Genomic DNA, 27,746 nt, shown 5'->3' with positions numbered 1-27,746 from the left:
AAAAAGGAATGTTGCGCAACTTCTCCAAGCATGTCTGGACTTGCTGACGAGCACAGCAGAAAGCTCATTAGCTTGCGTACTTAATTATTCCCTCTGGAGCGGTTTTCCTTCATTTGGAAACAAGCCAAGTTCACCGGGCCGTTTCATGATGTGACTCGGTCGACTTTTCTCCCAACTATTTCTGAATACAAATCAAAGCGTTGTACATATACGCTGAGCGGATATACGGGCAAAAAAATGAGCTATACCAACTACTGGGTGGTGAACTATGACCTGTCCTCCTCGGCCCCGCCCAGCTTCGCCAGGGGTCCCGCGGTGCTGCAGCCCGTGGCGGCGCACCCCGAGCAGGCCACGGCCTTGTGCTTCGTGGGCCTGCTCGTGCTCCTGCTGCTCTTCCTGCTGGTCCGCTGCGTGCGGATCCTGCTGGACCCCTACAGCAGCATGCCGGCGTCATCGTGGACGGACCACAAGGAGGGTCTGGACAGAGGGCAATTTGATTATGCGCTGGTGTGAAGACTAGCTGGTGCAGGTGAAACTAGGCATGGGCCGATGACCCGTTTGACGGTTTACAATGTTTTTTTTCAAAAGTCAAGGTTTCGGTAACTGCTAATGCTGTCTGTCACTGGTAACGAGCTGAGGGGACATCTAAGCGGGGCACAAAATATGGTTGGCAAAACAAACCACGATTTTGAAGTTAATTGGGGCCAGTTGCGTTTTTTTCCCTCCTTCTCGGCAAGCAGAGAGGGGAGGGGTGAGCAGTTGCGCATGCAGAAGGAGGGAGGGAGCAAGACGAGAGAAACACTGCAAACACGGATGCCTTTTTGCTAAAAAAAAAAAAAAAAAAAAATCAAAAGTGTGCTAGTGGGTACTAGTTAGCTCACGGATCTATTCTAAAAATAGCTCACCAGCGATGGGTTAGTTATTCAAACGTGGTATGCATTTTTTAATGTATCCAATATTATTTTTGTTGTAAAAAATGTGTTCAATGGGGTATAGATGCCATTTTTATTTAACAAAAATTAGAAATATACATACAGATCTGATTTTAGATCTGTAATTTTGATACCATGACACCGTCAGAATCTAATATCGGCCCATGCCTAGATGAGACAAATGCAAGTCGGTGTCATATCATCCAGACATCCGTTTTCTATAGCGGGGGTTTCCAAACTTTTTGGTTCCAGGAGAGAAATTTGTCCAAGAACACCCTCATCATTCAAACGCCAATTCGACATAACTACCATGCGTGCAACATAATGCCGCAGCAATAAGAAGTTGCCTGATTTTTCTTAAGTCATAATGTTAAAACAGCCATTTCTGATTCTTTCAATACAGAAGTCCTATTCCGACGAGATTGAAGTCGTATTTCTAAAACGTAATATTAGGATATTAAAGTCAATGTTGAATGAAGAAAGAAAGTCACATTTTAGCGGGTGAATTTCAAAAGTCAGCATTTTACAATGTTTTTTTTTGTTGTTGTTGTTTTTTTAAAAAGAAGCAAAGTTGTGTTGTTATGAGAGTAAAGTTGTATTTTTTTCCCAAATTTGTATTTTTTATGAGAACAAAGGCGTGTTTGGGTAAAAATGTTTTACTCTTAGCAGAATACATTTTCGAAGGTTGGCAAGGATTTCTGTTTTATTAAACGCAAAGTTTAACATGGGATGAAAGCCATATTTTATATTTTAAGTGAATTTTAAAAATGCTACTTTATTTTTCTGATATTATGGTTTTTATTCTGCAAAATATGCCTTTATTTTCTTTAAAAACTAGGACTAAATTTTTTTTAAATTGTCATTGCATTTTAATTGAATCATTATTTACGTCCATTTTTTTTTCTCCTGAATCCAAGCACAATTGAACACAGATGTTCAACCTGTTTATAATGTTACAGTGGCTTACAATAATATTAAATATACGTTTTAGGGATAAAACCTCAGTTTTGCTTTTGACGAACACTTGGGCCTAGTATGCTACTGTATTCCAATGTTTGCCATGACGGCGGTCCATGGTGTCAAACGTTTAAGAACCACTGGCCAAATCAGTCAGTAGGCAGTAGTAAGCAAGTATGTGACACGTTCAGCTATGTATGAATGTGCAAAAAAGGGAACATATCGACAAACAACCGTTCACTCTCCAATGGATCCAAACATGCTTATTTTGGTCATGTGGAAGGAAACTGCTGTCCTGTTTATTTTGTTGTGGTCGCTTTTAACAAATAATTACCGGAAATAGAAACAATGTTAAAAGATGATTATTGTGAACATGAAAATGTGCTGTATTTGACATTTGTACTGGGACTCTTCTTTGCAATGCATACTAACTTGTAGCTGTAGTTTCAACGTGAACTGTTCAGGTGGTGCTCAGGTAGAATTCTATTGACCAAAGACTGCACCATGAATGGGATGCTTCTCTATCCGTTGCTTCTCCCCATTGTCATTGGAAAGCTCACAGCTTGTGATGTGTGACACTTGTTTAGGTTTTTACTCTGTGCAAAGTGGATGCGCAGTCTAATGAGAGCCTAGAAGAGTTATGACCTGACAATATATATTGGATTGTGTTAGACTGGGCAGGTGTGCCTAATGAAATGGCCAGCTGAGATAGTGACGGCTTTAAACGCATGTATGCTGGTCCTCCAATCCTCTTTGCCTTTCGTCCTCAACCAAATATGTTCAACAGTGCCTCTAGTAAAGATGTGTGTGACCAAGTGTTGTCACTGCTACTTTGTACCAATGCTTGGTAAAAACTCTTTCTGCCCTTTAAGTCCTATGCAATGTCACCCTGACAGATGTTTTTATGGATTTTTTTTTAGCAATGGAAAATTGCTAGTTGCTATTCATCAAAAGTTTCCTTGATGGTGAATAAAACTAGGTTAGTTAAAAAAAAGTGCTGCTGTTTTTTCTTCTTCTTCTTTTAACCTCAAATCAATGTTGACTAGATTTAAAGCAAATGAAATCGATCAATTGGGGTTATTTTTTATTTCCTTTGCAGTTTAATTCTCGAATACTTCAGATGAGTAAAGAGGTCAGCAGCGACATCATGTGGACATTTTTCAAACTACAAGAGCCCAGCCATCGATGAACTAACTTTAATAACATTTAAGTTGGAACACATTTAAAATGTCAATTATTGGCATTTATGGCAACAATGGTATTTAGCACATCAGAGAAAGCAAGTGGTTTGCTCCAAAGCAATTTTCGGAGTTGTTTTGACTTATATCTTTAAGTCAACAATACAAGGGACAATTAGTTCTGAAAACTCTTATTTCTTTGTTGAAAATGCGAGAAAGCCAATTTTCACGTTGGCTAAACTTCAAATATTTTTTGGTTGAATTGCTCAACTTATTCAAATTGTGAGTTCACTCAAATGTTTTTCTCCAATACAATAATGTGACCTATAACCTTAACAATCACAGTTTGGTCTTGTGTCACAGTGCAGGCGCTGTGAGAGTGTCTCAAAGTCACTAACTGAATGCATGTTTATGAAGCGGTATAGTTGTTATTAAAAATTAATAGTTTATTCATCATCATTATCATTTTCCTCCAAATAGTTGTTTTATCTTCGATTTCGATGTAGCCTATGTGCAGTATTTTTTTCAGCTGTAGTTGTTTTTTAAGCGGTCTAAAATTGAAGTTGAGTTATTGACCAGTCCCCATAATTTAAAATGATACCACTCGATATTTTATTGCAAATGATCACCAAGAGAGCCAGTTTGAGAAGCACTGATCTACAGTTGATTTGGTGTCCATGGATGCTCTGAAACGTAAAATGCCCCCCACCCTCATTAGTGTGGCAAATGAACAGCACAGATTTGAGCTCCAGTGGCTGCAGACAATTTACATTTGACAACAAAGGTTTCCGTAGTTCACAAACAAACGCCGTGCTCCCCCATATGCAAATGAGGGCAAACAGAAAAAAATCCTACCAGCCAAATAGAATCTAAACCACTCTAGAGCGCTTCCACTAATGACCACTTGGTGCTGCAAATGAGCCACAAGTATGCTGCGGTCCACCCTATCGAATGCTGGAGTTAATATTTTTGCTATTCGCGGGCTGGCCGAGGCCCTATCAACTGCGACTGTATTCATCATCATTTTAGATCATTACTGTCATTTCGGGAAAAAAATAAGTGCAATTTGAATGCACTGTCACGCAGCTCTCCCTGTCTTGCTGTCTTTTTGCTGACGCACACACTGTCACACACACACGCACACGACTAGCCAGGTGCTTGAAAGTAACTTCCTGATTACGCAAAAGATCAACGCAAATTATTTCCTCTGTTTTGTGTTGGCTCAGAAGCCAACGTATACACTGGGTGCTTTAGAAACAAGCCGGTTAGCTAGCCGGTGTTTTTTTTTTTTTCGCTTTATTTCGAACATGTAACCAAAAAAAACTGTCATTCAAAATGCATAAAAAAACTGAAACAAACAACCACAACAACAACAAAGTTTAAACAAACATCCAAACAGAAGTGGTCATCAGTTGAGAGGTGCAAAAGAATGAGTAAGACAGTGGTCGATCCATTTGCAGTATTTTAGTTTAATAATAAGGATTGATACGCCTATTATTAGGAATAAAGGCAAACGCGTTTACATAATGACATAAAAACAATAGTAATAATAGCAATAATAATAACATGATAATGCAACTCCATCAGCCCCTCTTCATCTTTATATTTCTCTCAAATACTTATTTCATGTCTTTTTGAACTGGTGTATGTAGTTTATAGTTTTACTCCACATCGAGATACAGAAAAACTTTTCATTGTTGTCCGTGACTACTTTGTCTTTAAATTATGTGTTCCCCGGCTTTGATTATAGCCACCTTCTCTTTCTGAAAACATATTTTGAATATGGCCCGGCAGTAAATTACGTTTTGCTTTGAAGATTAGTTGTATACTTTTATACTCTAGAAGATCAAACAATTTGAAACTTTTAGAGCATAGAAACAGGGGATTTGTGTGGTGGAGATAAACTGACGTTGTTGGATTGCTCTCTCTCGGTTTGATAAGGAGGAGAGCATTTGCATGACACTGATGACAGCAGTGATGTTATCTATGATCAGTTTATCTCCTGGCAAGAATACAATCAGATGGGAGGAGGAGGAAGAGAAGTGTGGGGAATGTCTATCAAATCGTTTTATTGTGTGATCTCGCTCAGTTTAAACCACAGTGGAAATGAAGAAAGGCGTTATGATAAAGACAAGTATAGAGTTTGTATTAATGAAAGCTACTACTACTAGTGTTGTCTGAAAAGGAGGAAATACAACCGTTTCCATTTGAGTGCTTCCCGCTTTTGTTTGCTTTAGTTTTACTTCCTGCCAGGGGCGGAGTCCTGTGCACACCCACGCCCATCCAGATTGACAGACTGCCCACCCAATGAGATTCATGAAAAATATATATACTTTAAATTTCTTTTAATACATTATTATTAGATTATTTGTAAATTTGTGTTTCGTTGCATTTTTTTTATTTTATTGAATATTAAGAATGGCATAATTGTGGTTGTCCAAGGAAGATCTAAACTTCACATTATTCAGTTTGTCATTTTATTTGAATTACGATGTGTCGGGACAGGAGGATTGTGCTCAGTGGGAGAAATATTTAGGCCCACCTTGATTTTTCCAGGCCCACCCATTAGCCACGTTCTGGCTCCGCCCCTGTTTCCTGCGCTGTGTGTGTGCGCGTGCGTGCGCGTGCGTGTGCGTGTGGTTGTTAGGACTCAGCCGAGAAACAAGAATCAGACCCCAAACACGAGGAATTGACTTGATGTGCATTTTCTACTTGTGCCGTCGCAAGTGAGCATCACATCGCACTCAAGCAACTTGCTGCTTGGCAGATTTGGCAAAATTCACGGTAAATTGAAGGTAATTTCAACGTTTGACAGTGGAAGTGATTTGTCTCTGTTGCCGTAAGTTGTTATTAATCATTCAAATCAAGACGATGTTTACTACTTTACTTTACTAGACTACCTGTGCTTTTTAACGTCGTCTGTTTATAGTATTTTATAGTACAGTATTTTACTTTGTGCATGAGTTTAATTTGTGTTTTTATGAGTGTCTTTATATTTTGGACCCAACTACTTTTTTTATTTGTATGTAATGTACTCAATAAAGAAACAAATAAAAACTACAAAAAAAACCTAAAACAACTTAGATAAAATATCAAAATCCAACTTTAACATAGTATGTATCATAATAGTAATAATGATAATAACAATATAAATAGATAATATACAATAATGATCAAACTTTGTATAATGTTAGCTTGTGCATTTTTACCTTGTGTTGATGGCCTTGACATTTAAATAATATAAAATTAATAAATAATCAATTGTGTGCAGTATGTTTTAAAATAAATATGTATTACATTTGAAAGGACTAGTATGTTACCAGTTCTATTGATAACAATACATATTTTGTTATATATGTAATGTAAAAATAAAGAACCCACTCTAATTTTGTAACTTACAAAATTCTACTGTTTGCACATTTGTCATGCTACTTTTTGCTGATGCATCATTTGTTTGTTTCCCCCATTTTGCTGCTCTAGTTGTCATTATTTAATTAGAAAAAAAATCCACAGCACTACACCAAACGAAAATGTTGCCTGATTTCATCTCACTTTACCCACCGGTACATATGCACTCGGTGTGGAATCTGAACAGGAAGCTATTATTCTGTTTATGAAATGCGCTATATAAATAAAATTGTATTGTATTGTTATATGAATGGCAACCGGTAGACACACAATTTAATTGTACCTACTGCCATCTAGAGGAAGAGCATGTCATTGTTCTGCCTGTCACTATATAATCACTGGCATCGATAGTCGGACAAAAATACCTTATTTGCAGGAAATACTGTAGGTAATCCCCCAGTGGTTGGAATCCACTCTAATGTCAATCCAATCTGCGTCCACAGCAAAATGGAGCTGCTGCCTAATGTGTGGAGACAGCACTACTGGCTTCCTCCAGGTGTGACCTGGGAGCACATGGACCAGCTGGCCCACTCGGAGCGCCCACTCCCCCGAGACCTTCTCATCGCGTTGCCCCTCGCTTTGGCCTTCGTGCTCTTGCGTTACGTGTTTGAGAGGTACTATGGAAAAGCACTTTCCGCATTTATTCGATAGTATCCACCTTAAGGTGGATAAACCTGACTGTGCTGCACTAGTCACACTACTTGGCCCAACTAGTATAGGCATTTGTCACGCACTAGAAAGCTCCTGGATTGTAGTAGTTGTACTTTTGCCTCACTAGTGACGTGTATTTATCCTACTAGAGTGCAGAAGTGCCCGAGAGTAGTTAAAAAAAGCATTGCCCGTAAAAGAAACACTAGTTCTACCAGTCAACTCGAGCTGTTCCACAAATGTGCTGAATTTTCTTACGAGTGAAGAGCGTACTAGTGCATGAACCCTAAGCTAAATATCATTCTATTGCGCACGTTTGCCTTGTGTTGACTTTGTTAGCAGCTTAACCGGGCGTCTCACTAAACTGAGCCGCTTTGACAATGACTGTAAACAACCGTCACGCTGTTCCTAACCAGAAGGTAAACCATCGCTTACATTCCACTAGCATGAGGTTATCGCACAACAAATATTTGTCTACGGACTTCACACGCCATTTCCCGATTGGGATCGAGCGTTGAGCGTGTGTGTATAGGTGAGGAGGATGAGCTGCGGGGGGCGAGGAGCAGGTGTGTTTTCAGAACCAGCTTTGTTGTCCCCAGGGGAGAGAATCTTATGAGACCACAACAACAGAGGCTTTGTGCCGTCTGAATGGAGTTGCTATATACGTGTTTTTTCCATGAAATCCTGCTTGCATATCATATGAGAGTAGGTCCCACCATGTGTTGTGCTATGTGTCGCATTTGCAATTAGGATCGTGTTTTACATTCTTTTTTTTTTCTCCACCCATCGTCCGACAACGATAGCAAATGCGTCGAAAATCCTCTGGCTGATCGAACGACGAGATGCCAAAAACACAAGATTAGCTATAGTCAACTGTCAGAAAGGAATCGACTAGTCCATTGATTCGTAGACGCGCGGCCAGAGCACCAGCTAGTGGGCCGCAAAACAAATTCAATTTTGCACCTGTGGGCCGCGAGGCAGCGTGTTTGACTAATTAAATACAAATGAGTTGTTGCTGTTGCCAAGGAGATGCTCGGTTACAACTGAGCTTCCTGACACAAGGCGACGTAAGGCGCCAGACTGTTATTTACCGGTACGTAGAAGTAGAAGTAGTAGAAGAAACCTAACAGCTAAAATCGGTATGGAATTGGAAAAAAAAAAACCTCTGCAACATGATTGCCGCATGAATAGGAGACATAAACAACACAACTCAAATACTTGCACATGTAGTAGGGGAGGGGCTGTCAGGCGGGGGCAGTTGTGGGCTATCACTGGGGGGACCAGAGGGATTGGGGGGGGGAATGGAAATGGTGAAGTGTGGATTCATATTATCCCAAAAGGTGTTGAAGCCTTCAGATCTTACTCAGCATATAGAAATTCTCCCTGACTGACAAACATAATAAAAGTCAACACAAGTCAACATTATAATCTGTACGGGAAATCTGGGTCCCAAGGTCAAAAGGTTAAAAACTCCTGGACTAGTCGACCAATCGGTTCAACAACTATTTGGTGGAAATGCTTCCATCACTGCGTGTGATGCAGTGAAAACTACCACCACAATAATACATTTGTTTTGGTTAAATGAACACTTTTCTGACCGTGTCAATGTTTGCCTGTAAGTGTCCGTTTTTCCCAAGGTCAAAAGGTTAAGAACTCCTGGACTAGTCGACTAATCGGTTCAACGCCTATTTGGTAGAAATGCTTCTATCACTGTGTGTGATGTAGTGAAAACTACCACCACAATAACACATTTGCTTTGTTAAACGAAAACCCCTCTGACCGTGATAATGTTTACCTGTGTCCGTTTTTCCCAAGGTCAAAAGGTTAAGAACTCCTGGACTAGTCGACTAATCGGTTCAACACCTATTCCCAAACACAACAGTTTAGCGCGGTGACTCTCCCACACTCTTATGTTGTAAATCATCACATCAAGTGTGACTTGTCTTTTGTTTTGCTTGCTCTCAGGTTCTGCGCCCCACCCATTGGCAGATGTTTGGGGGTTAGGAATCGGTTGCAAGTGACCGCGGCCCCCTCCCCGACGCTGGAGTCGTTTTACATGCAACAAAGCACGCGGCCCACACAGGTTGTACTCTCGATAACCCCTTTCATACATTTTGGAAACATGAGAAACAACATGGAAAATCTCAGCACTCAGCACATTACTGATTGTCGTACTTTTTACACAAAGTACCATCTCAAAAAAACACTTACAGCGCTACACGTACTACCATTATGATCAACAGTAGCATAGCAGGCCCAAATGTTTTAGCTAACCGCACGTAAAATTCCTATTACAAGTTATTATTCTTATATTTAATATGATATTATGGCGTTTAAATTATATGTATTTATTTGGTTTATTTTCCACTTGTGTTGAAAGCAGCACGCTGATCTTTCGCTTTGTGGTCATTCCAGAGTGACATCATTCATTTAATGGCAACGTGTGGCAAAAGCCAGCGGCAAATCGAGGCCTGGTTCCGACTGCGCCGCCACCAGGACAAGCCGCGTCAAACCAAGAAGTTTGGAGAAGCGGCGTAAGTGCTCGTCTTACGCTCGGGTACAGTGGTGTCCTTGACTTACAAGTTTCATTCGTTGGGTGACCACGCTCATAACTCAGGACACTCCTATCGCAAATCGTCTTTCATCCTTGTGACGAAGCCGTCATAAAATACCAAGAAAGAAATGTGTAACACGATTTTAATCAAGATTTAATTGTGACAAATAGCACTCTGCAGTATTGGATTTTATTAGAAACATACAGTAATAACATAATTCAACAGGAGGTGAAGAATTGAACGGTTTGGGCATCATGATGTCATGCTTTTAATACATTGTTGTGTGGCTGCTTCTGCCCCCTCCTTGTGTGTGCACTTTGGTCACCTGGGGGCAGTATGATATTTCGAATACATACCGTACATATATATTTTTTTTAAAACATAAAAAAAGACTTGTGAGGTGTTACTTTATAACACAACATCAGCGATGCTAGTTTTGTCAGCCCGTCTAAGGCATTTTGCATTGTGTAGTAGCATTAAGCTAGCAGACCTTTGCTAGACAAAGTTATGTCGTTTGGTTCAATACGCAACAATGAATTGTCTTTGTTTTACGTTCAGTTTGGAAGTAAACTTCAACTGGAAGTGGCAATAAACAGCTTGAAGTAAGCACTTGGCACTCTTTTTTGAATAGTTTTTCACTATTTGCTGCTTGTTGTGAAAATGGGTGCCACCATCTATGGCTTGTAACAACATTTTTTTGCTCGCAAATCAGCTAGTATCTCGAAAAATGTGTATGTCGGGTCACTTTCGAGTCAATGTACCGCTGTACGTCATTTTTATCTGAAAAATGCCTTCCGGTATGTTTGGATGCTTATATGACATCACCTTTTGTGCTACAGACATACAGTATCTGCTTTGTTTATTGTCACAGTTGGAGGTTCTTTTTCTACCTCACCGCCTTTGTGGGTGGGCTGGCTTGTTTGATTGATGTAAGTTTTTTGGAGTTCTCAAATGCATATTATGAAGCAAAATAATTCCTCGATTCCTGCTTTTGATTGCGCTGTGGTTCCTCTATAGACGCCCTGGTTCTGGGACCTCAGGGAATGCTGGAGGCAATATCCAGTTCAGGTGGGTGCAGTACATGACAGTTCACTGATAACGTAACCAATTTTATCCAATTTACTTCAAAAATCTAGTGGCAAATGTTTGTTATTGTGCATTTATACAAAAATTCAATATAACGGCAAATGTGCCATGTAATTCATCTGCAGCAGTTTACAATCGATATTTATTTAATAACAAGGCAAAAAAAAAAAGTATCATACGAACCAAAGATACTGATTATTACATTTATGACATTGTGTTGATCGCTACAGACGAGTTTTCCTCGTTGAAGTTGGCTTTCACAAGATTTGCTCTGACCAACCAATCGGAGAATGTTAAAATGTTGACATCATCTCATTGACATCATCCGGTGAGGATGAATCTGAAATCTGATCGCTTAAATCAACAGTCGTATTGCTAACATAGTTTAAATGACATCGGGCTGCAATACTGATTCTAAAGGCCGCGGGCAGATTAGATTGACATGGCAACACAAAGAGGCTGAAATCGGATTGGACTAAAGAAAATCGAACATCCGCAAATTGGTAACAGTGCAGCCAAGAGAAATGCTCCAAAATGGACACTATTCGACCGTTGGGAATCAATTCATACTATTTCATTGAACAATTATTTGAATGTAGGTTGCAAATGTCGGTCAGCGCTTCTGATAGTGTTTAGGCCAGCAGATGGTCCGCCGCTGACTTTAATTGTACTTCAAACTGTGCCGCGATCGCTCATCAATTGTCCAACGACTACACGAGCAAATGTCATGTTATGTCGTTGTATCTCCCACAGCCCATGCAAAGTCGCCATTTCTGGTACTACATGCTTGAGCTCGGCTTCTATGGCTCCCTGCTGCTCCGGATCTCTTTTGACATCAAGAGGAAGGTAAGGCCCTCAAGATTTTGCAATCAACCACGGCCATTTTGTTTCGTACGTGATCGGGTCTTCCAATGAAATCGTCTTTCTCGGTTAGGATTTCAAGGAACAAGTCATCCACCATTTGGCCACCGTGTTCCTGCTCAGTTTCTCGTATTGTGCCAACTACATTCGCGTTGGCACTTTGGTCATGCTCCTTCATGATTCAGCTGATATCTTACTAGAGGTAACATTTTTTTTTTTCTGATAAGCTTCCTATGTGGACAATTGTTTACCATTATTATTATAATTATTACTATGATGCCAAAACCATTTTAATATAATTTTAAACTCATCTTACAACATTGCTCTTAAAAATAATGACGCACAGATGATTTGATTTTTTTTTTTTTTTTTAAATACAAGGGTATGCCACCATGCACATGGCCAAGACTCTCTGTAACTTCCACTAACAACCCAGGCTAAACTAAGCTCCTCCGCCTGATGTCTTTGCAGTCTGCTAAGATGTTTAACTATGGCTCTGGCTGGAGGAATGTCTGTGACATACTCTTTGTGGTTTTTTCGTCAGTCTTCTTTTTGACTCGACTGGTGATTTTTCCTAGCAAGTAAGTCCTTTGTTTATTTTCTTTCTCTCTGACATTAACGACATCACACATGTAACTCCACTTGTGTTCTGTGGTCATTTTCCAGGATCATACACACGACCCTTGTACTTTCCATGGAGAATTTCCAACCCTTTGCTGGCTACTACTTTTTCAACATCCTCTTAATGGTGCTGCAAGGTCTTCATGTCTTCTGGGCTGCTTTAATCTTAAGAATGGTCCCTAAATTCTTGACAGGAAAGGTGAGACTCATCTCTGTACATTTCTAATCCTGAAACTGTTAGTAAGTGTAAAATTTTTTCAAGGACAAAATCTGTATTTCACATACTGAGCCTTTGTTGCGACGGTGGAATGTTAATGTTGATTATTAACCACTGACAGGCTCTGATTTTTTTTTTTTTCCCATTTATGTTTCAAGTAAAAGTTGAGAACGTTAGCTTTCTTCGGTTTTGAAATGAGTCAGTTCTTTGACTATTTTCATTCTTTCTTCTTTGACATTTTACCAGTTTGAACAGGAATGAGGAGAGCAACCAGGCTTCGGTCGGAAATTAATCAAGCATAGCATCTAAAACAAAAAAAATCAATTCAGGAATGCAGATAACTATAGCTTGACATCTTAATCAAGGACACATTTTTTTAATTTATTTTTTTCAGTTTTCAAACAGTAAGAATCAATCGTAAGAATGATAACTACATTTTAGCATTAAAATATTACATCACTTCTACCGACGCTCTTCTATTACTGCTTCAAATAATTCTGCACAGAACATCCGAAGTATATCCCAATTATCATCTTCTGCCCTCAGATGAAAAAAGATGAACGCAGCGATGACGACAGTGAGCTGGAAGAAGATAAAAGAGAAGAGGTTCAGGGAGATTATTGTCCAACGGGAAGTAAAGACACGCAAAACTACAAACTGCCCCCCTTGAGTAACAATTGTGTCCTTAATAATCTCACCAACCACAGGGCCTCGATTTCCGACAGAATGCGGAAAGCTCAGTAGAGACTAAATGATTCATTAGTTGTTGTTTTGTGTGTGTGCGTGTATAGCCAAGCCCACATTTGAAACACTGTCAATCAATAATCCAGACGTAGCAAAGCATTTGTTGTTATATGTTCAAAGATAGATTCTTTTTTAGGTCATACATTAGACCACAAAGATCATGGTAATACTAATGTCCAACTGTCTCATGTAGCGTTGTTGATTTAAAGGTGGAAATGAAGACATCTTGTGTACATTCACTCTTGTCATTTTAAAGCACAAGGCATGTGTGTGACAAGAGGAGGGAGATTTATTACCGGTACATACTTTTTGTCCTATCCATCTGTACAGTAGAATGAACAATCTCTTCATCGGGGTCAGTGTAAAACATTGCTGCCGTTATAATCAAAATACACGCGAAGGTTTCAAAACATTTTGAGACCAATGCTGCTGTTTGATGGAAACAACAGAGTTGAAGGATGAGCTGCCATATGAATTGGTTGAAACAGATGCCAGTGAAAGGCAGAACAATATTTTCTTTCACTAGATGGAAAAACGTGCAATGAATGATTCCACCTGTTGCCATTCCTACAACAGAATAATCTTTGTGTTCAACTAAACATTTTTGTTGGGTGGTGTGCCGTGACATTTTTTAATGTAAAATATGTGCATTGTCTCAATAAATGTTGGGAAACTGAAGTACACTTTTAAACTGTGATCGGAAGTGAGGTTTATTTCATTTGGTATCAACAGGTCATGCTACAATTCAATCCAGTGTTAAGGAGTTGCTTTTATTTTATTTTTTTGCATTTTGTTTGATTATTTTGTTTGTATGTCCTTGAGGAGTTTTTCTTCCCCGTCCAAATTAGTTTACCGGTACTTCGTTGGCACTGGTTAATGACGGATTTACGTACAAAATCTTCTTACGACGGTTTCGTAGGAACGGAACTGTGAATATGAGCAGCTGCGAATACGTAAAGAATTAGTCGTGAGGTACATTTATATATTCGGTGCCGCAACCTAAATATTAACCAAGAAGTGGTCATATTAAACTTATTTACTGTAGTTATGACTTTATTGACACGGCACCGCTAACGTTGATTACTGCTAGATATACGTACAAAATGGGGTTACGTCGGTGTCGTAGGAACGGAACTGTGAATATGGGCAGCTGCGTCTACGTAAAGAATTAGTTGTAAAATACATTTATGCTTTTAAAATATAATCCGATCCACTGCCAGTCATGCCAAGTAACATGCATCGTTGCCATAGATGTATCTGTCGGTGGCAGTGATTCTTAAGTACAGTATTCGATGCAACAATTTATTAGCATGCTTGGCAGATCATTCATTCACTTGAGTGCCCCGAGGCAAAGGGTAAGATGAGATATGCACATTTATGCACATTTCAGTATTTCTGGTCTTATGTTAACATACTTTTGTGGTTGAAATTTCTCGTGCCATTTCTTTAAATTACAAATAAATGGTCATGGGGTTGTAACCGTCTCTGTGGCGCAATCGGTTAGCGCGTTCGGCTGTTAACCGAAAGGTTGGTGGTTCGAGCCCACCCAGGGACGGAATATCTTTTATTTTTTTTTTTCATGTACTTTCCTCCTCGTTGTTTAGTGACGACAGTCCAGTTTGCCATAGTAAAGGCTTCTTTCACTTTCAACCCATCGGAGGTCTTAACATTAAATGGCTGATGATTTATTTAGCTGTGTTACGCTTGCAATGGTGACTCACGCAGACATTTTAAAGCAGCGCACGTTGCGCTTTACACGTTTGTAGATTGACATCATATCGTACATTCCGTTTTTACACGTGAAGAGCTGCTTGGGGAAATGTGTTTTTATCACAAGGAGCGATCTTTTCATCTTATCTATGTTCTGATTTGTCATCATGACGACATGTCTAATTGAAACTAGAATGGAATGAAGTCGTAGAACCCTTTGAATGAAATTCTTCATAGTTGCACAACTTGCACGTTGTTTCACAATTGGAGTAAAAAAAAGGCACGCAACCAAAAGGTCGTTTTTTTTCTTCACAAAAAACGCCTTAAAAAACAAGAGGAATGCACACCAGAAAGAGCATCTCAACTCACACAAAGTATTCTTAAAATGATTGTCCAGTACATGAGGCCCATTGCATTTGTGGAGGGTGCTCCTCATTGGACTTTCTTTAAGAGTTATTTATTTTTTAGTTATACTTGGGCTGCTTAACATGAGCTCACACGTTGTTTCACTGTAATGCATGGACAGAGAAATACCTCATTCATGTTCACGTCATGATGCTTGTCTAAAAGAGATGGGAGTGTTCATTCAATTTCAAAAAATTTTTTTTTTACTTTAATACACAAAAGAATTTTAACAAGTGTTCAAAAGTGGTTTTGTAAATTAATAATCGTCAACCCCAAAATTGCTGTATTAGTCAAAAAATGTTAGATTAATCGATTCATCGAAAAAATAGTCGATGGATTAGATATTGGGACAGCCCTAGGTGAGAGAGAGAGGGAGGAAGTGAGACAGAGGGAGGGAGAGATATTGTGTGAGTAACTGTGGTTGGTGCATTTTCACCATTTTTGTCAAAAAGTGTTATTATTAATGCATAATTGAAACATTGTTGCCAAATTGTTTTACATCTTCAGCATTGTTAATAAACTGCAAATCATATATACATAAATCTCATCTCCTGTGTGCTTGGTATGTACAGTTCAACATTTGACATTCCGATTGCAATTGATAAATCGAGAAACAAATTTATTGTTATAGTCTGTGGACCCCCTGCAATAATCCCAAGGATAAAAGTCTAGCTCCGCCACTGAATGTAGATCGATGAGATTTAACGCGATTATTTATGTCGTTGACCGGGTTGGACAGAGATTGTGGGTCCATTTTTTGTTTTGGTTTTTTTTTGTTAAAAAGAGCAAAATGCGCTTTGTTTCTCCAAGTCATCAAGCTGCACTTCCTGTTGCTTGCGGCAGGTGGCGTTCTCCCGAATTTGCACACGGACGATTGCAGTGAGCAGCTGGAGGCTGTCAAGTTGAGCAGATCACCCAGCACTGAGCCTCAGGACGGAGCTTGGCCAGGAGAAAAAGAGATGAGATGAGATGAGATGAGATGAGGAATGTTCTTTTCGTCAAAAATGCTCACCTTCTCCGGGCTTTGACACTGTTGAGGTGTCACACAGCACGCTGCTGCTGCCTCCTGAATTCTCCTAGAAGAAGAGCAGGAAGAAAGCCTCTTTACTCTTGGATGGAAAGTGGAGACTGAGAGACAAGACTCATCAGTTGCTATAACGACATGGGGTGAGTTTGGCAGAAATGTGCGTTCGGCAAAAAGCAGCGAGGAAACATTTTAAATCAAGCAACCCAACTGACTTCACCACTTCCTAATCTCCTCCTATAGAAAAGAAGCGTCAAACACTCTGTAAGATGTTTCCTCATCACAGAGAAAGGTAAGATCTTGTTGCCGTTTGATAATCATGCGGATATATGGACACGAATGCTCGAGGCGCCAATACAATCGAAGATCAGGGATCGTTACCATAGCAATTTTGCATATGTTAATCAGTCGGTGTGTCTAAAGCTGCGGCTTGAAAAGATTAAGAAAGCTGAGGAGCGAGCGAACCGGGCTTGCCGTTTTTGGAGCCTTTAGCAGATGGATATGCGGCATATGCCCCGTGGGGGTCGAATGGGGGTCTCCAGCCATAACATTCAAAGTTAATGATTATTTGCTAGCATGAAAAACAATAAAGTTGATCAGTTTGAACATTAAATCGCTTCTCTTTGTTGTGTATTCAATGAAGTATACGCGATACACCATTTGCGAATCATTGTTTTTATTTGTCTAACACAACGTCCAAACTTCATTGGAATCGAGTTTGTGCCATCTAAAAATAATACTTAACTTTCCAAGTACCACCACCATGACCAGCATTAAAATACAGTAGCATAGTAAGCCTAACTGTTCATAAAAAAAAAACGAAATCAAGGATTTATTACTAAAAAGTACATTCAATATTCTTGCAAGCCACTGTAACATGATACAATTTGTACATAGAATGTATATGTTCTATATGGCCCCACTGGTCTAAACACTGGATTCTGATATTGCATTTGTGGAATAGGAATTAAGCAGCAAATCCACCCGTTTTTATACACGTCAGGGGGCGGCCATTTTGCCTTGTACTGCCACTTGCTGTCGACTGAAAATGACATCACAGTTCCTAAGGCTCAGCTCGCCAAGGTCACATGACCGAACCCAGAAAGCAGGTGGGCCGTGATTGGTTGTTACCTGAGCCCTTGGGCACTGTGATGTCATTTTCAGTCAAGTAGCAAAATGGCCGCCTCCTGAGATGTGTAAAAACGGGTGCATTTCAACTGCTTGAATCATATTCCACAAACGCAACAGATTAATGGGGGCACAAAAAAACATTTTGACTTGCGCTTTATCTCATTCACTGCCATTGACGAAGTGACTTGTCTTTTCGCAGTCCAGCCATTCAATCCCAGGAATTTATTTATATTTTTCTCTCTCAATTTTTTTCAAACATTTGGGTTGAAAAGAGGGTCTGAAAATGTCTTCAGTCAATGAGTTAAATACAGTAAAATAAAAAAAAAAGAAGCAAAACTGTACTTCATGCTTAATGTATTGCACGCAAGGCTTGATTAGAAATGTTACCTAAATGTTTAAAAAAGAAAACTACAAAGTTAAATACAACTGAACTGTACTGAGGCAGTGATTCTTTTACATTCCGCGACAGGAAGCCTTCACACCACTAGTGGCAAAAAGCAGGTCCAGTGACTACGGGGGGGAGAATTAGCGTGGGATGAGAAGGAGGATTCGAACCAGGCTCATCAAACTGTAGAAAGTCGTCTGTTTGGCGAGCCAACAGTCCCACCCAGTCGCCACACTTTATGTGGAAGGACGAAAAGACACTCAACGCCGTTTCTTTCTTACATTGTGAGCTCGCGCGGACGGCGCTACACACTATTGGATTTGTGTGTCGCTAATGGGGTCAGATATAAATGTACTATTATGACTGCCCCCCCCCCCAAAAAAAAAAACAAAAAAAACCCCCACTTCTACTGGAAACCGTGGCCTGGTTTTGCCACCACGGTCATGCTTGAGCCTCTTTCAAGCAACAGGATAATGATGATGTTAATGATGATGAACAGAAGGGGGGGGGGGGGGGGGATTAGACCGAGACAGCGTCTTGACGTGCCACATGCTGCTGAAGCGACTCCGCTTTTTGGTGGCAAAATTGACTTCTTCAACTGGGTCAAATATTTGCCTCCATGAGCTCACGACAGCGCTACAAAATCCGCATGGATGAAGCGTTACAGTACAGTGTTTCTTTTTTTCCGTATTTATTTCCATTTTTAAAAAATGGTATTAATTGTAAAACGATATGTTGACGTAGAGTGGATCTAAAAAGTCGACACACCCCTTTAATCTCGATGACCAGAGCTAAAATGTTGTTTTTTTTTTTTTACTTTATCGTATTCACTACAAAACCAGACTAGCCCGTCACCGTTTTTGTTGTTTTCCTCCAGGGAGCAGCCCATCTTCAGCACGCGGGCTCACGTCTTCCAGATCGACCCCGCCACAAAGCGCAACTGGATCCCCGCGAGCAAGCACGCGGTCACCGTGTCTTTCTTCTTCGACTCCAATCGCAACGTCTACCGCATCATCAGCCTGGGCGGCACCAAGGTGAGGTGGACGACACAATTCCTTACGGTAGAAAACGTACGTCTACCCATTCGAATGCACAAAATGTTACCTGTTTTGGGAAGGAACACACGAATGCTGTGTTTGGGTGACAATAAACCCCGCCTTCGAAAAGCTCATTCCAGCTGTGAAATCTGGTGGCGAGGGCATGGCGGTTTGGGGTTGATTGGCTACTTCAGGGCATGGACACTTTACAATTTGGAGTAGCCCAGTCGGGACTGAAAGAGTTCCTTAAATCCTTCCTGGCGGTGGCGCGGATCTGATCTGCAACGACAGGAAACGTTCAGATGAGGTCGAACCAGTTACTTCATCCAAAGGTTGGCATACTTTTCCCACCCTGCAGTTGGTCAAGAAAAAGCAACGATACGGCCCAGCATTTCCGCGGATGCTCCCTGGATTTAGATTACGGACGACACATCAAGTACTGAAAAGGGGGCCGGGGGGGGGGGGGCTCTTTATCTGATCTCTTAGCACCTCGAGTCTGACCCACATTCCCGCCTCCCAGAAAGCCGTGCGCGGTGGCAGTCGTGCGGTCAACGGCCAGGTTTAATCTTCTTCCCTGTTGCCCGGATCCAACGTGTTATGTCATCCGTGGCGAGGCACAACTCAGACGACACAGTTAGTCCATGTAATCGTGTTTTTTTTTTTTTTGGGCAGGAAAATAAGGACACAAAGGCAAACAGGTTCCAGGATTTGAAGTCGGTGCCATTATTGTAACACGCTGAGATGACGTCGCAAGCTTTATAAATAGTTTTGAGCTCGTGTCTTTTCATCATGTGCTCAGGGACGGACAAGTTGGTTTCATGGATGTGCTGCAAAGTTTTCTGGCAATGTGGATTTCAAACGTGACCCAAATCCTCTTGGGGCAAAGGTTTAAAACAAAAATGAATTATTTAAAGGTGAGCTAACGGAGAGAGCTGGCTACACCCTGGACCGGTCGGCAGTATGTCACCGCTACCACTACTTTTGTCTAAATGAAGATACTCAACTCGCTTTAACATAGTTCCTTGGCACCAATAGTTATATGTATAGTTTTATATATATATATATATATATAGTTATATATATAGTTATATATATATATATATATGAAGGAAATGCCACATTTACAGTACTGACAAATTCATTTCTATTGTACAATGAAAAGAAGAAGCTCATTGCATCATATTCTCTCAAATTGTTCTACTTAAAAATAAACCGCCCTTGAATTGTATCGCAGCCCACGTATACGTTATCGAATCGTTTTTATTGGCGAGAGGTTCACGCCTAGTAAAAAAAAAAAAAAAAAAAAAAAATCAATGATGGAAACACTGTAGTTTTTATAAACAGGTACAGTATATTTGTGTACTAAATGGATGAGAGATAATAAGAGACTAGAGTATATTTTGGGGAAAAATGCTGTAATCTTTGTCTTGATAGGCAATTATCAACTGCATTGTCACACCCAGCATGACCTTTACCAAGACGTCACAAAAGTTTGGCCAGTGGGCTGACAGCAGGGCCAACACGGTCTACGGTTTGGGCTTTGCTACCGAGCAACAGCTGCACCAGGTAACAGCTCCTCAACGGACACACGGGTCCTTTTGAAAGAACGTGGTGACTAATGGCACTGTGTGATTCGTGTCTTTTTGGTTTTTTTTTCATCTGTTTGACAAGTTCTCGGAGAAGTTCAAAGACGTGAAAGACGCAGCTCGTCTGGCACGGGAAAAGTCCCAAGATAAAGAACTGGCCAACACAGCCCTCAGCATCGCTGCACCGCAGGTGAGCGCGGCAAAGTCGTCAAGAGCGCAAACGTGATATGCATGCGAGGTGGAAAAATACCGGCGTTCTTGTCTTTCATCTCATCAGTGAATATCGATAATTTGAATAGAGACGATTTTCGGGGGGTTATTTGATGTTGTGAAAAGCGCTCTAGAAAATAAAGTGGAGTTGAGGTCATAAGACGTACAGTTCAACGCACCTGCGTCCAGTTATTAGACAGGGCCGCTGTGACAGAGAAGAGAAGAAAGAAATGGAGAAAGAAATGAAGCCAGAGGAAAGAGCGGCAAAAGAAAGATGAAGTGGGTCACTTATCTCAGAGGGGAGCGACAGTGAGGAATGTAGGGCGATGGTAAAATTATCCCAGCAGCTTCCTCTTCAGCCCTCACACCGTCACCTCAGACCTACAAGATCAATTAGGAATAATTAGCAATCGGTCCCGCCGACTCATTTCAGCGGCACCCGCACCACACTTTTGGATCCTTAAATCCTCTTTGCCCATTGAAATAGTTTCAAATGCCATTAATCCGTTCCATCCTCCGAAGACTTTTATGAAAATATACTCTATTGCTTTGTGCTTTATAAAAACGTGCAATACTGACAAAGTGTAATGTAAATAATTCGGGTTATCATAATCATTTTTGCCACATTTTTTGCTTCAATTCAATGCAATTGCGCTGCTCCCTTGGCCACATGGGGGCAGTGTGATTGGGCTGCTGATAATGTACACACACACACACACACACAGACACTGTTTATGGAGATGGTGGTAGTAATATTAATTATTCTTCGCGGAGGATGAAGAACGTATGCTTTTGAGTATTGTTTTATTATCAGTCTGCATGTGATGCTTTACTGTTTGGGTTCAAATAGCGAATGCTTAAAAGGTTGCAACGTGGCAGCACTACGCTCTTCATTAGCCCGCTGAACTGACTTTACTCAGGCAAAGCTGCGTGGTTTTAAATACACAACAAAACGCGTCATTGTCTTTGTTTTATGTATAGTTTTTTGTTTTTCCATCATAGAGCGCTTGGATCTATTTTTTACTTGCAATTCAAAGCAAAAAACAACAAAAACATAAAACTCATAAGCACCTACTTTAGTGGACTAGAACACTGGCCCGGACACATTTTAATGATGATAGTTTTTGTGTTGATTTTTTCATTATCTTTTTTTTCTCCTCTTTTTTTTTTTTTAACTCCATGATGGATTTCACCTGTAGTTCTCACAAGTGAGTAGTTTTACTTTTACCTGATTGATTTATTGTCTGTCTTAACTCAGATTTATAGCCCATCCTCTTGATTTAGTGTGATTCTCCATACGTTTGTCAATCTCGTGTTGTGTGTCCATTAGTATGAATGTTTTGATTTTTATACTTACTGTGACATAAATTACAACAAAAAAAAAAAAATCTGGGTCACCCCCTTAATCAGAGATAAAGTGACAACAAACTGAGCATTTTCAGCTTCTGCTGTATAGTTTAAAGTACTTAAAGTGCAAGTCAAACCAAACATTTTTTTCAAGAATATGTTCTATGCAGCCCCACTATTTGAAACACGGCAGTCTGATTAATATTGCGTTTGTATAATATGAGTTAAGCAGCAAAATCCAGCCGTTTTTCGCCATCTCTGGGGGCGGCCATTTTGTCACTTCTGGCGACTGAAAACGACATCGCGACTGCTCAGCTTCACAAAACAGGTGAGCTGTGATTGGTGGTTATCTGAGCCCTGAGCAGTTGTGATGTCATTTTCAGTCGACAGAAGACAAAATGGCCGCCCCCAGAGATGGCTAGAAACGACTGCATTTTGCTGCTTAACTTATATTCCACAAACGCAAAATTAATCACAATGCCGTGTTTCAACTAGTGGGCCTCCTGGGAACATATTCTTGAAAAAGTTTGGGTTGACTTTTGTTTAAAAACAAAGAAAAAGAAATAAAATAAATAGATGAGTCAGCATTTTTCTTCTGTTTGCGCTCTGTTTGAATCGGTGTCGAGAAGCATGGGCTTGCGTGTAGAATGCATTTACTGATTTGTTCCTCAGGACCTCTCCGATGACCTCCAGTCCCCTCCGGTCATGTGCGTGAACGGGCCTGAGGACAAGCTGTTTCGCAGCCAAAGCGCAGACATCACGCTGTCCTCCGAGAAGGAGCGCATCAAGAAGATGCTCTCGGAGGGGTAGCTCAAGTCTTCTGCACGCAAAAGACAGTGCACACATTTTAGGACTCAACGAGCATCACATCTCATTACCATGAAAGGAGTCCATTTCGGGGAAAGTCTTTATCACTGAAACAGCAGATAATTCTGTTTCTGGTCGGTCATTTTCTTTAAAAAAAAAAAACCTCTCATGTCCAGTTTAGGAACAATTAAAAATCAAGAGAAGCACTTCCATCCCATCTACTGAAACTGGGGAGGACACTGGTTATGACCTTGGACATGGTAGTTTTAAAGTTACATTTGAAAGTCAAATCAGTACATAAATGAGTTACGTTTGATACTATATGATCACATTTTAGCGTTCAAGAAGACAAGGAATGTCACTAAAAATGATCAAATTTGTATACAAAAAGAGTATATTAAAAAAAAAAACCCTCCCCAAAACACTGCTGCACTGCAGAACCAAGCTAATATCAGCTAGCTGTTAGCTGTAGCATCTTGTAAGCCATCATTTCTTTTACAAGCTGTGTTCCCTCAGTGAGTTGTGACACGGTTCCCATGTCATGTTTTTCATTAGTTTGTACTAGTGAATGAAGTGCTGGCCCTAAAATGTCAACATCAATAAGCGTCCTCTTATTTGAGCCCTTACAACCACTCGCAATGTGCATTTTTTCCCCTCTTGGCGCCATCGCAGGAAGGCAAATCAGATTCAATCTCATAAGGCACGTATGTTTCGATGGACACGGTGCTTTGTTTTGCGACAGGTCTATCTGCGAGCTGAACCTGGAAGCGGAGTTCTTCACGCTGCAAGACAGCAACTCCAAATTAGTGGCGGCGTTGCACGAAGCTAACGCTAATGTGGAGCAGTGGAAGAAACAGCTGCTTGCGTATCAAGAGGAAACCGAAAGGCTCCGAGAACAGGTGAGCGGAGCGGGGAATTCATGTCAAATTAACGTTTGTCAAAATGGTGTCCCATAAACTTTTAAGGTGCTTCTTGAATGGTCCTGGTGAAAGATTGCACCGCTTAGTCTTAAAATACAACCAATCCTGTTCCTCACGGGAAAGCTTTCTTTTCTTGATATTTCTCTGCGCAACAGCACTTCATTATGCACAAACACATTTCTTTGTGTTTGTGGTCTTTCTAAAAAAAAATAAAAAAAACACCCTAAAATGGCGCCACGGCCTTGTGTAAATAGAAATCGGTGTCAAGGAAGTATGTTTAAATGATTCATTGCGACTCAGACAAGCGTTGTATGACGTGGGGGGAGTTAAGTTTAGCTAGGGTTGTTAGTGGAAGGACAGTCTTCATCACATATGCATGTACATGTGTACTTCTGGTGCATTTAAAAAAACAAAAAAAAAATCTATAAACCATTAATATTTGTAATAGTACAGTGGAGCCCCAGATATTGGTGGCTCAGCACCCATGGATTATCTTAGTCACACAACAATATTTTTTCTTTTTGGTATATTAAAGGTTTATCAGTGAATATGTGTTTTTAATATATATATATAAATACCAGATTCCTACAGTTGTATTACTTTATATGCTTTGTCACGTCACATTTTACCACAGTGTTTAGTGTAAATATACACGAGTACCTGAGAGGCCTTCCTTTAAAAATTCAATCCCATTGCATGTTCCATTCCAATGAGCCAAAGAGGGCTGCCCCCCCTCCCCCCCCCGGCCCCCGCCCCCACTCATCAATAACAGCTTTAGGAAGTTTGATCTTTCTATTAAAGCTCAGCTCCACGGTATCGATCCCCTAAACGTTCATTTCCAGCACATATTACTCCTTTCGGGCCAGTCAGATTTGGTCGAGTGAGCCGCTGTTAGTTGGAGCTTGTTTTTCTCCATCTCAGGTTGAGAGCGTTGAGGTGGCCCAAAGTAAAATGGCTCACGTCTCAGTGGTGTTGGTGGTGTGAGAGGAAGAAGAGTTTGTAGGACAGCCATATCCTACTTTCGTTGGCCCACTTAGGACAAAAAAAAAAAAAAAAAAAAAAAAAAAGAGAGAGATCACCGGAGGGAGCTGGCATCTGCTCATTTCCTCTTCCTTCCTTCTGCAACTTCTCTCAAGCGCACTTGACTTTTAAAACAATAAAACCACGGTGGGTTTTAGCAACCTGTTAAAAGTGGAAGTCAACCCCAAATTTTTCTTTACGATAATATGTTCCAAACACGGCATTCTGATTTCGCAATTGCGTTTGTGGAATATGAGTTGAGAAGCAAAATCCAGCCGTTTTTCTCCATCTCAGGGGGCGGCCATTTTGTCACTTTTTTCTGATTAGTGTAACAAAACATTTTTCGTGCGTGTGTTTGTGTATTGTGTGTGTCGAGGTGGCTGACCTGGAGGCCCACGGCGGTCACGGCCCCAGTGACCTGCTGAAAGACGAGCTCACTCAGTCTCTGGAGGAGCTGGAGGCTTTGTTGAAGGCCAAAGACGAGGTCCGCACACTTTCACCTACATGTTGAAAGTAAAAAAAAAAAAAAAAGAAAAAAAAAAAGTAATACTTTGGTTCATTAAAAAAAAAAAAATAAAAATAAAATAAAAATACATTCTTTGTTGTTTCTTGGCAGGAAATTCACATTTTGCAAAGCAAGAAGACAAACTATCATGAGATGGAGCGTGACAGAGATCAGGCTATACACAGATTACGGGTAAAACAAAATCGAAGACAAATACAAGACCAAGACCATACAGTAATCCCCCATTGTTTGCAGCCGACAGGGCAGTAAAAAAAAAAAAAAGTCACAAATAATTGACAAGCCCTCACATAAGTTTATTTATACTATAATATTAGTTTAATTGTAAATACAGCACAAAGTATAATCCCAAAACACTTTATCATCTCAAACTCATCTACATCACTGTTGAAATAAATGTTTAGAGGATATAACATAAAAAAAATTTAAAAAATCAAATACGCATGTACATGTGGCAAAGTGTCTCCTAACTTCTACTAACAACCCGGGCTAAACCTAGCTCATTCCGGCATACAACGCTTATGTCGCAGTCAAGATGTATCACTTCAACATATTTCCTTGTGACCGATTCCTACATTTGCTGCTCCTCAACAGGAGGTGGAGTTGCGCAATTCGGAGCTGGAGCGCCGCATCCAGAACACGGAGCAGAACTTGAGCAACTCTCTGGAGGATCGAGATCGCATGGACACTGAGCTCCAGAGGGCCATCGAAATTCTAGACATCAAGATCTTTGACCTCAATGACCTCCGGCAGAGCCTGGTTAAACTCATGGACAAATAAAAAGTCCAAACGCAGAAGTTAAAAAAACAACAAAAAAAAAAAACAATTCCAAGCTGGAGACGGCCACATTTGCGCCTCAAGCCCGAGAACCATCTTGTCCGCGGCACTCGCTGTAAACATGTGGGCCGGCCTAATCTGCATTTGACATGGTTTGACTTTGTCTGCTAATGTAGCGCTTCATGTTGCTTACCAGGGAAACAATGCAATAACTTCAAGGTAACTTGCTTTATGAGTGCAGAGTGCAAGATGTTTATTAAGGACAACTGGTGCTTCTAGTTTTTCCATTTAGTATGACCATTGGGTTAAAAATATCAGATTATGACTCATAAGAGGCCTTGTTTTACTGTGCGTAAACTGCCTTGTGAACAATTGTGCATACAGAACAAGCACAGATTCGTACTGCATTATCAGCCACCAACCTTGCAGATAAACGGATTGATACCGCGCGCGCGCGCGTGTGTGTGCGTGTGTGTAGCTGTCCATACTTTATGTAGCAGCAGAAAGACGAGTGATTGAATTTAGATAATATTCTTCAAGGTCAAGTAAGAAATAGACGTCTGCTATAGTGTTCAATACTGGTGAGGCACGGATGAATAAAGACACCAAAGATCAATGTTTTAACAAGATTGCCGTTAAGGAATTTCAGCGGCTTGCTACGCTATGACTCACGTTTAGATAAATGAAGTAAGTACATATTCATAGAAAATATTGGCTTAAATGATGCAATCTGTAATGCTGTAGCGCAGCCATCAATTAAATTTGGGATCTTGTGTTACCGCCACATTTTAATGGACCTCTGCTGTGGTGCATTCAAGGACATTCGGGACACTTCGGGCCTTGCTCCATGTTACCTCCATCTGGACAAAATGTCATGCCTGGTCAACGGCGGATCATGTTATTTTTCACGACTCCACGCCGACTGCATATTTTGGTCACGTTCTTTTCGAGCCTTACTGTCTTTAACTCTTTAGGGTTGTTGTGGAAAGTCACGGTGGCTGCTTCGCACATGCTGCGCTGTTGTCATGGAAAATAAAAGCAACAAACACTGACAAACGTCTGCTATACAGGTTATACTATACACTGTGCAGTACGTGATGTTCCTCTTGCGTTTTTAGAGAAAAGGCAAGACAATTTGAACTATTATTCTAAACCTGGGGGCAATTACATCGGAGGAACAAAAAGAAGCGTTCAAATTCTCCACGTATATTTGTGAGCAGCCATCGTAAATATCGCCATCACAATGCAGTAATGCAAGCATTCACAAGTGAAACAAACCCCAGATCAAGATGGTTGGAAAAATGTCCATCTGAAAGGTCCACAAAAGGATATGCTAAAGTGAAGTGATGCTAACAGATTAGCTGGCTTCCTTTAGGGAGGAGAGCGGCGCAGCAACAATTCAAACATGAATGTGGTCAGCAGAAACAATAAGAGAAACTAAGGGTGGATGATTCCATTTTACTGCCGGAATGCTAACTTGGAAGGAGATGAGCTGAACGGAAAAGTCTTAAGTCAATTTAGCTAACGCACTCAGAAGACTAACCAAACGTTATTGAACACGTCGGACACGACGATACGTTTCCTCTTTGGCCTCATGCTTTTAAGACAACAAAGTTGAGTCTTTTTTAAAGGCGTTCCGTGACGCTTATTTCTTGTT

At 40.5% G+C, this 27,746-nt stretch overlaps 3 protein-coding genes and 1 non-coding gene across 7 annotated transcripts; all 4 read left to right on the top strand.

Annotated features, from left to right (window-relative positions):
* The first annotated feature begins 223 nt into the window (after positions 1-223).
* ctxn1 (cortexin 1) lies at positions 224-2,817 on the top strand. The gene has a single exon (XM_086044206.1). The coding sequence runs from the start codon at positions 238-240 to the stop codon at positions 511-513; it is 276 nt and encodes a 91-aa protein (XP_085900332.1). The 5' UTR covers positions 224-237; the 3' UTR covers positions 514-2,817.
* Positions 2,818-5,693: 2,876 nt separating this feature from the next.
* LOC147141412 (ceramide synthase 2-like) lies at positions 5,694-13,898 on the top strand. 2 transcript variants are annotated; one of them, XM_086044202.1, is made up of 11 exons: positions 5,694-5,851; positions 6,919-7,089; positions 9,089-9,206; positions 9,539-9,657; positions 10,550-10,607; positions 10,696-10,746; positions 11,518-11,610; positions 11,699-11,827; positions 12,097-12,206; positions 12,292-12,445; positions 13,010-13,898. In XM_086044202.1, the coding sequence occupies exons 2-11, from the start codon at positions 6,923-6,925 to the stop codon at positions 13,205-13,207; spliced, it is 1,197 nt and encodes a 398-aa protein (XP_085900328.1). In that variant the 5' UTR covers positions 5,694-5,851; positions 6,919-6,922; the 3' UTR covers positions 13,208-13,898. The 2 variants fall into 2 exon arrangements, with proteins under 2 accessions (XP_085900328.1, XP_085900327.1); XM_086044201.1 differs by having other exon boundaries at positions 5,695-5,862.
* Positions 13,899-14,688: 790 nt separating this feature from the next.
* trnan-guu (transfer RNA asparagine (anticodon GUU)) lies at positions 14,689-14,762 on the top strand. The gene has a single exon. It is a non-coding gene; the product is annotated as a tRNA-Asn (tRNA).
* Positions 14,725-26,873, top strand: LOC147141410 (homer protein homolog 3-like). 3 transcript variants are annotated; one of them, XM_086044203.1, is made up of 11 exons: positions 14,735-16,489; positions 16,590-16,638; positions 18,740-18,896; positions 20,334-20,465; positions 20,571-20,675; positions 21,895-21,903; positions 22,715-22,848; positions 23,592-23,748; positions 25,166-25,273; positions 25,406-25,486; positions 25,907-26,873. In XM_086044203.1, exons 2-11 carry the CDS (start codon positions 16,616-16,618, stop codon positions 26,090-26,092), a joined length of 1,092 nt encoding a protein of 363 aa, XP_085900329.1. In that variant the 5' UTR covers positions 14,735-16,489; positions 16,590-16,615; the 3' UTR covers positions 26,093-26,873. The 3 variants fall into 3 exon arrangements, with proteins under 3 accessions (XP_085900331.1, XP_085900329.1, XP_085900330.1); XM_086044204.1 differs by lacking the exon at positions 21,895-21,903 and having other exon boundaries at positions 14,736-16,489; XM_086044205.1 differs by lacking the exons at positions 21,895-21,903; positions 25,166-25,273; positions 25,406-25,486 and having other exon boundaries at positions 14,725-16,489.
* The last annotated feature ends 873 nt before the right edge of the window (positions 26,874-27,746 follow it).

This window comes from Filicampus tigris, chromosome 10 (genome assembly GCF_054856515.1).
Source record: "Filicampus tigris isolate MCC_2025a chromosome 10, RoL_Ftig_1.0, whole genome shotgun sequence".
Classification (NCBI taxonomy): Eukaryota; Metazoa; Chordata; class Actinopteri; order Syngnathiformes; family Syngnathidae; genus Filicampus; species Filicampus tigris.
This window is presented reverse-complemented; position numbering and strand designations above follow the sequence as displayed.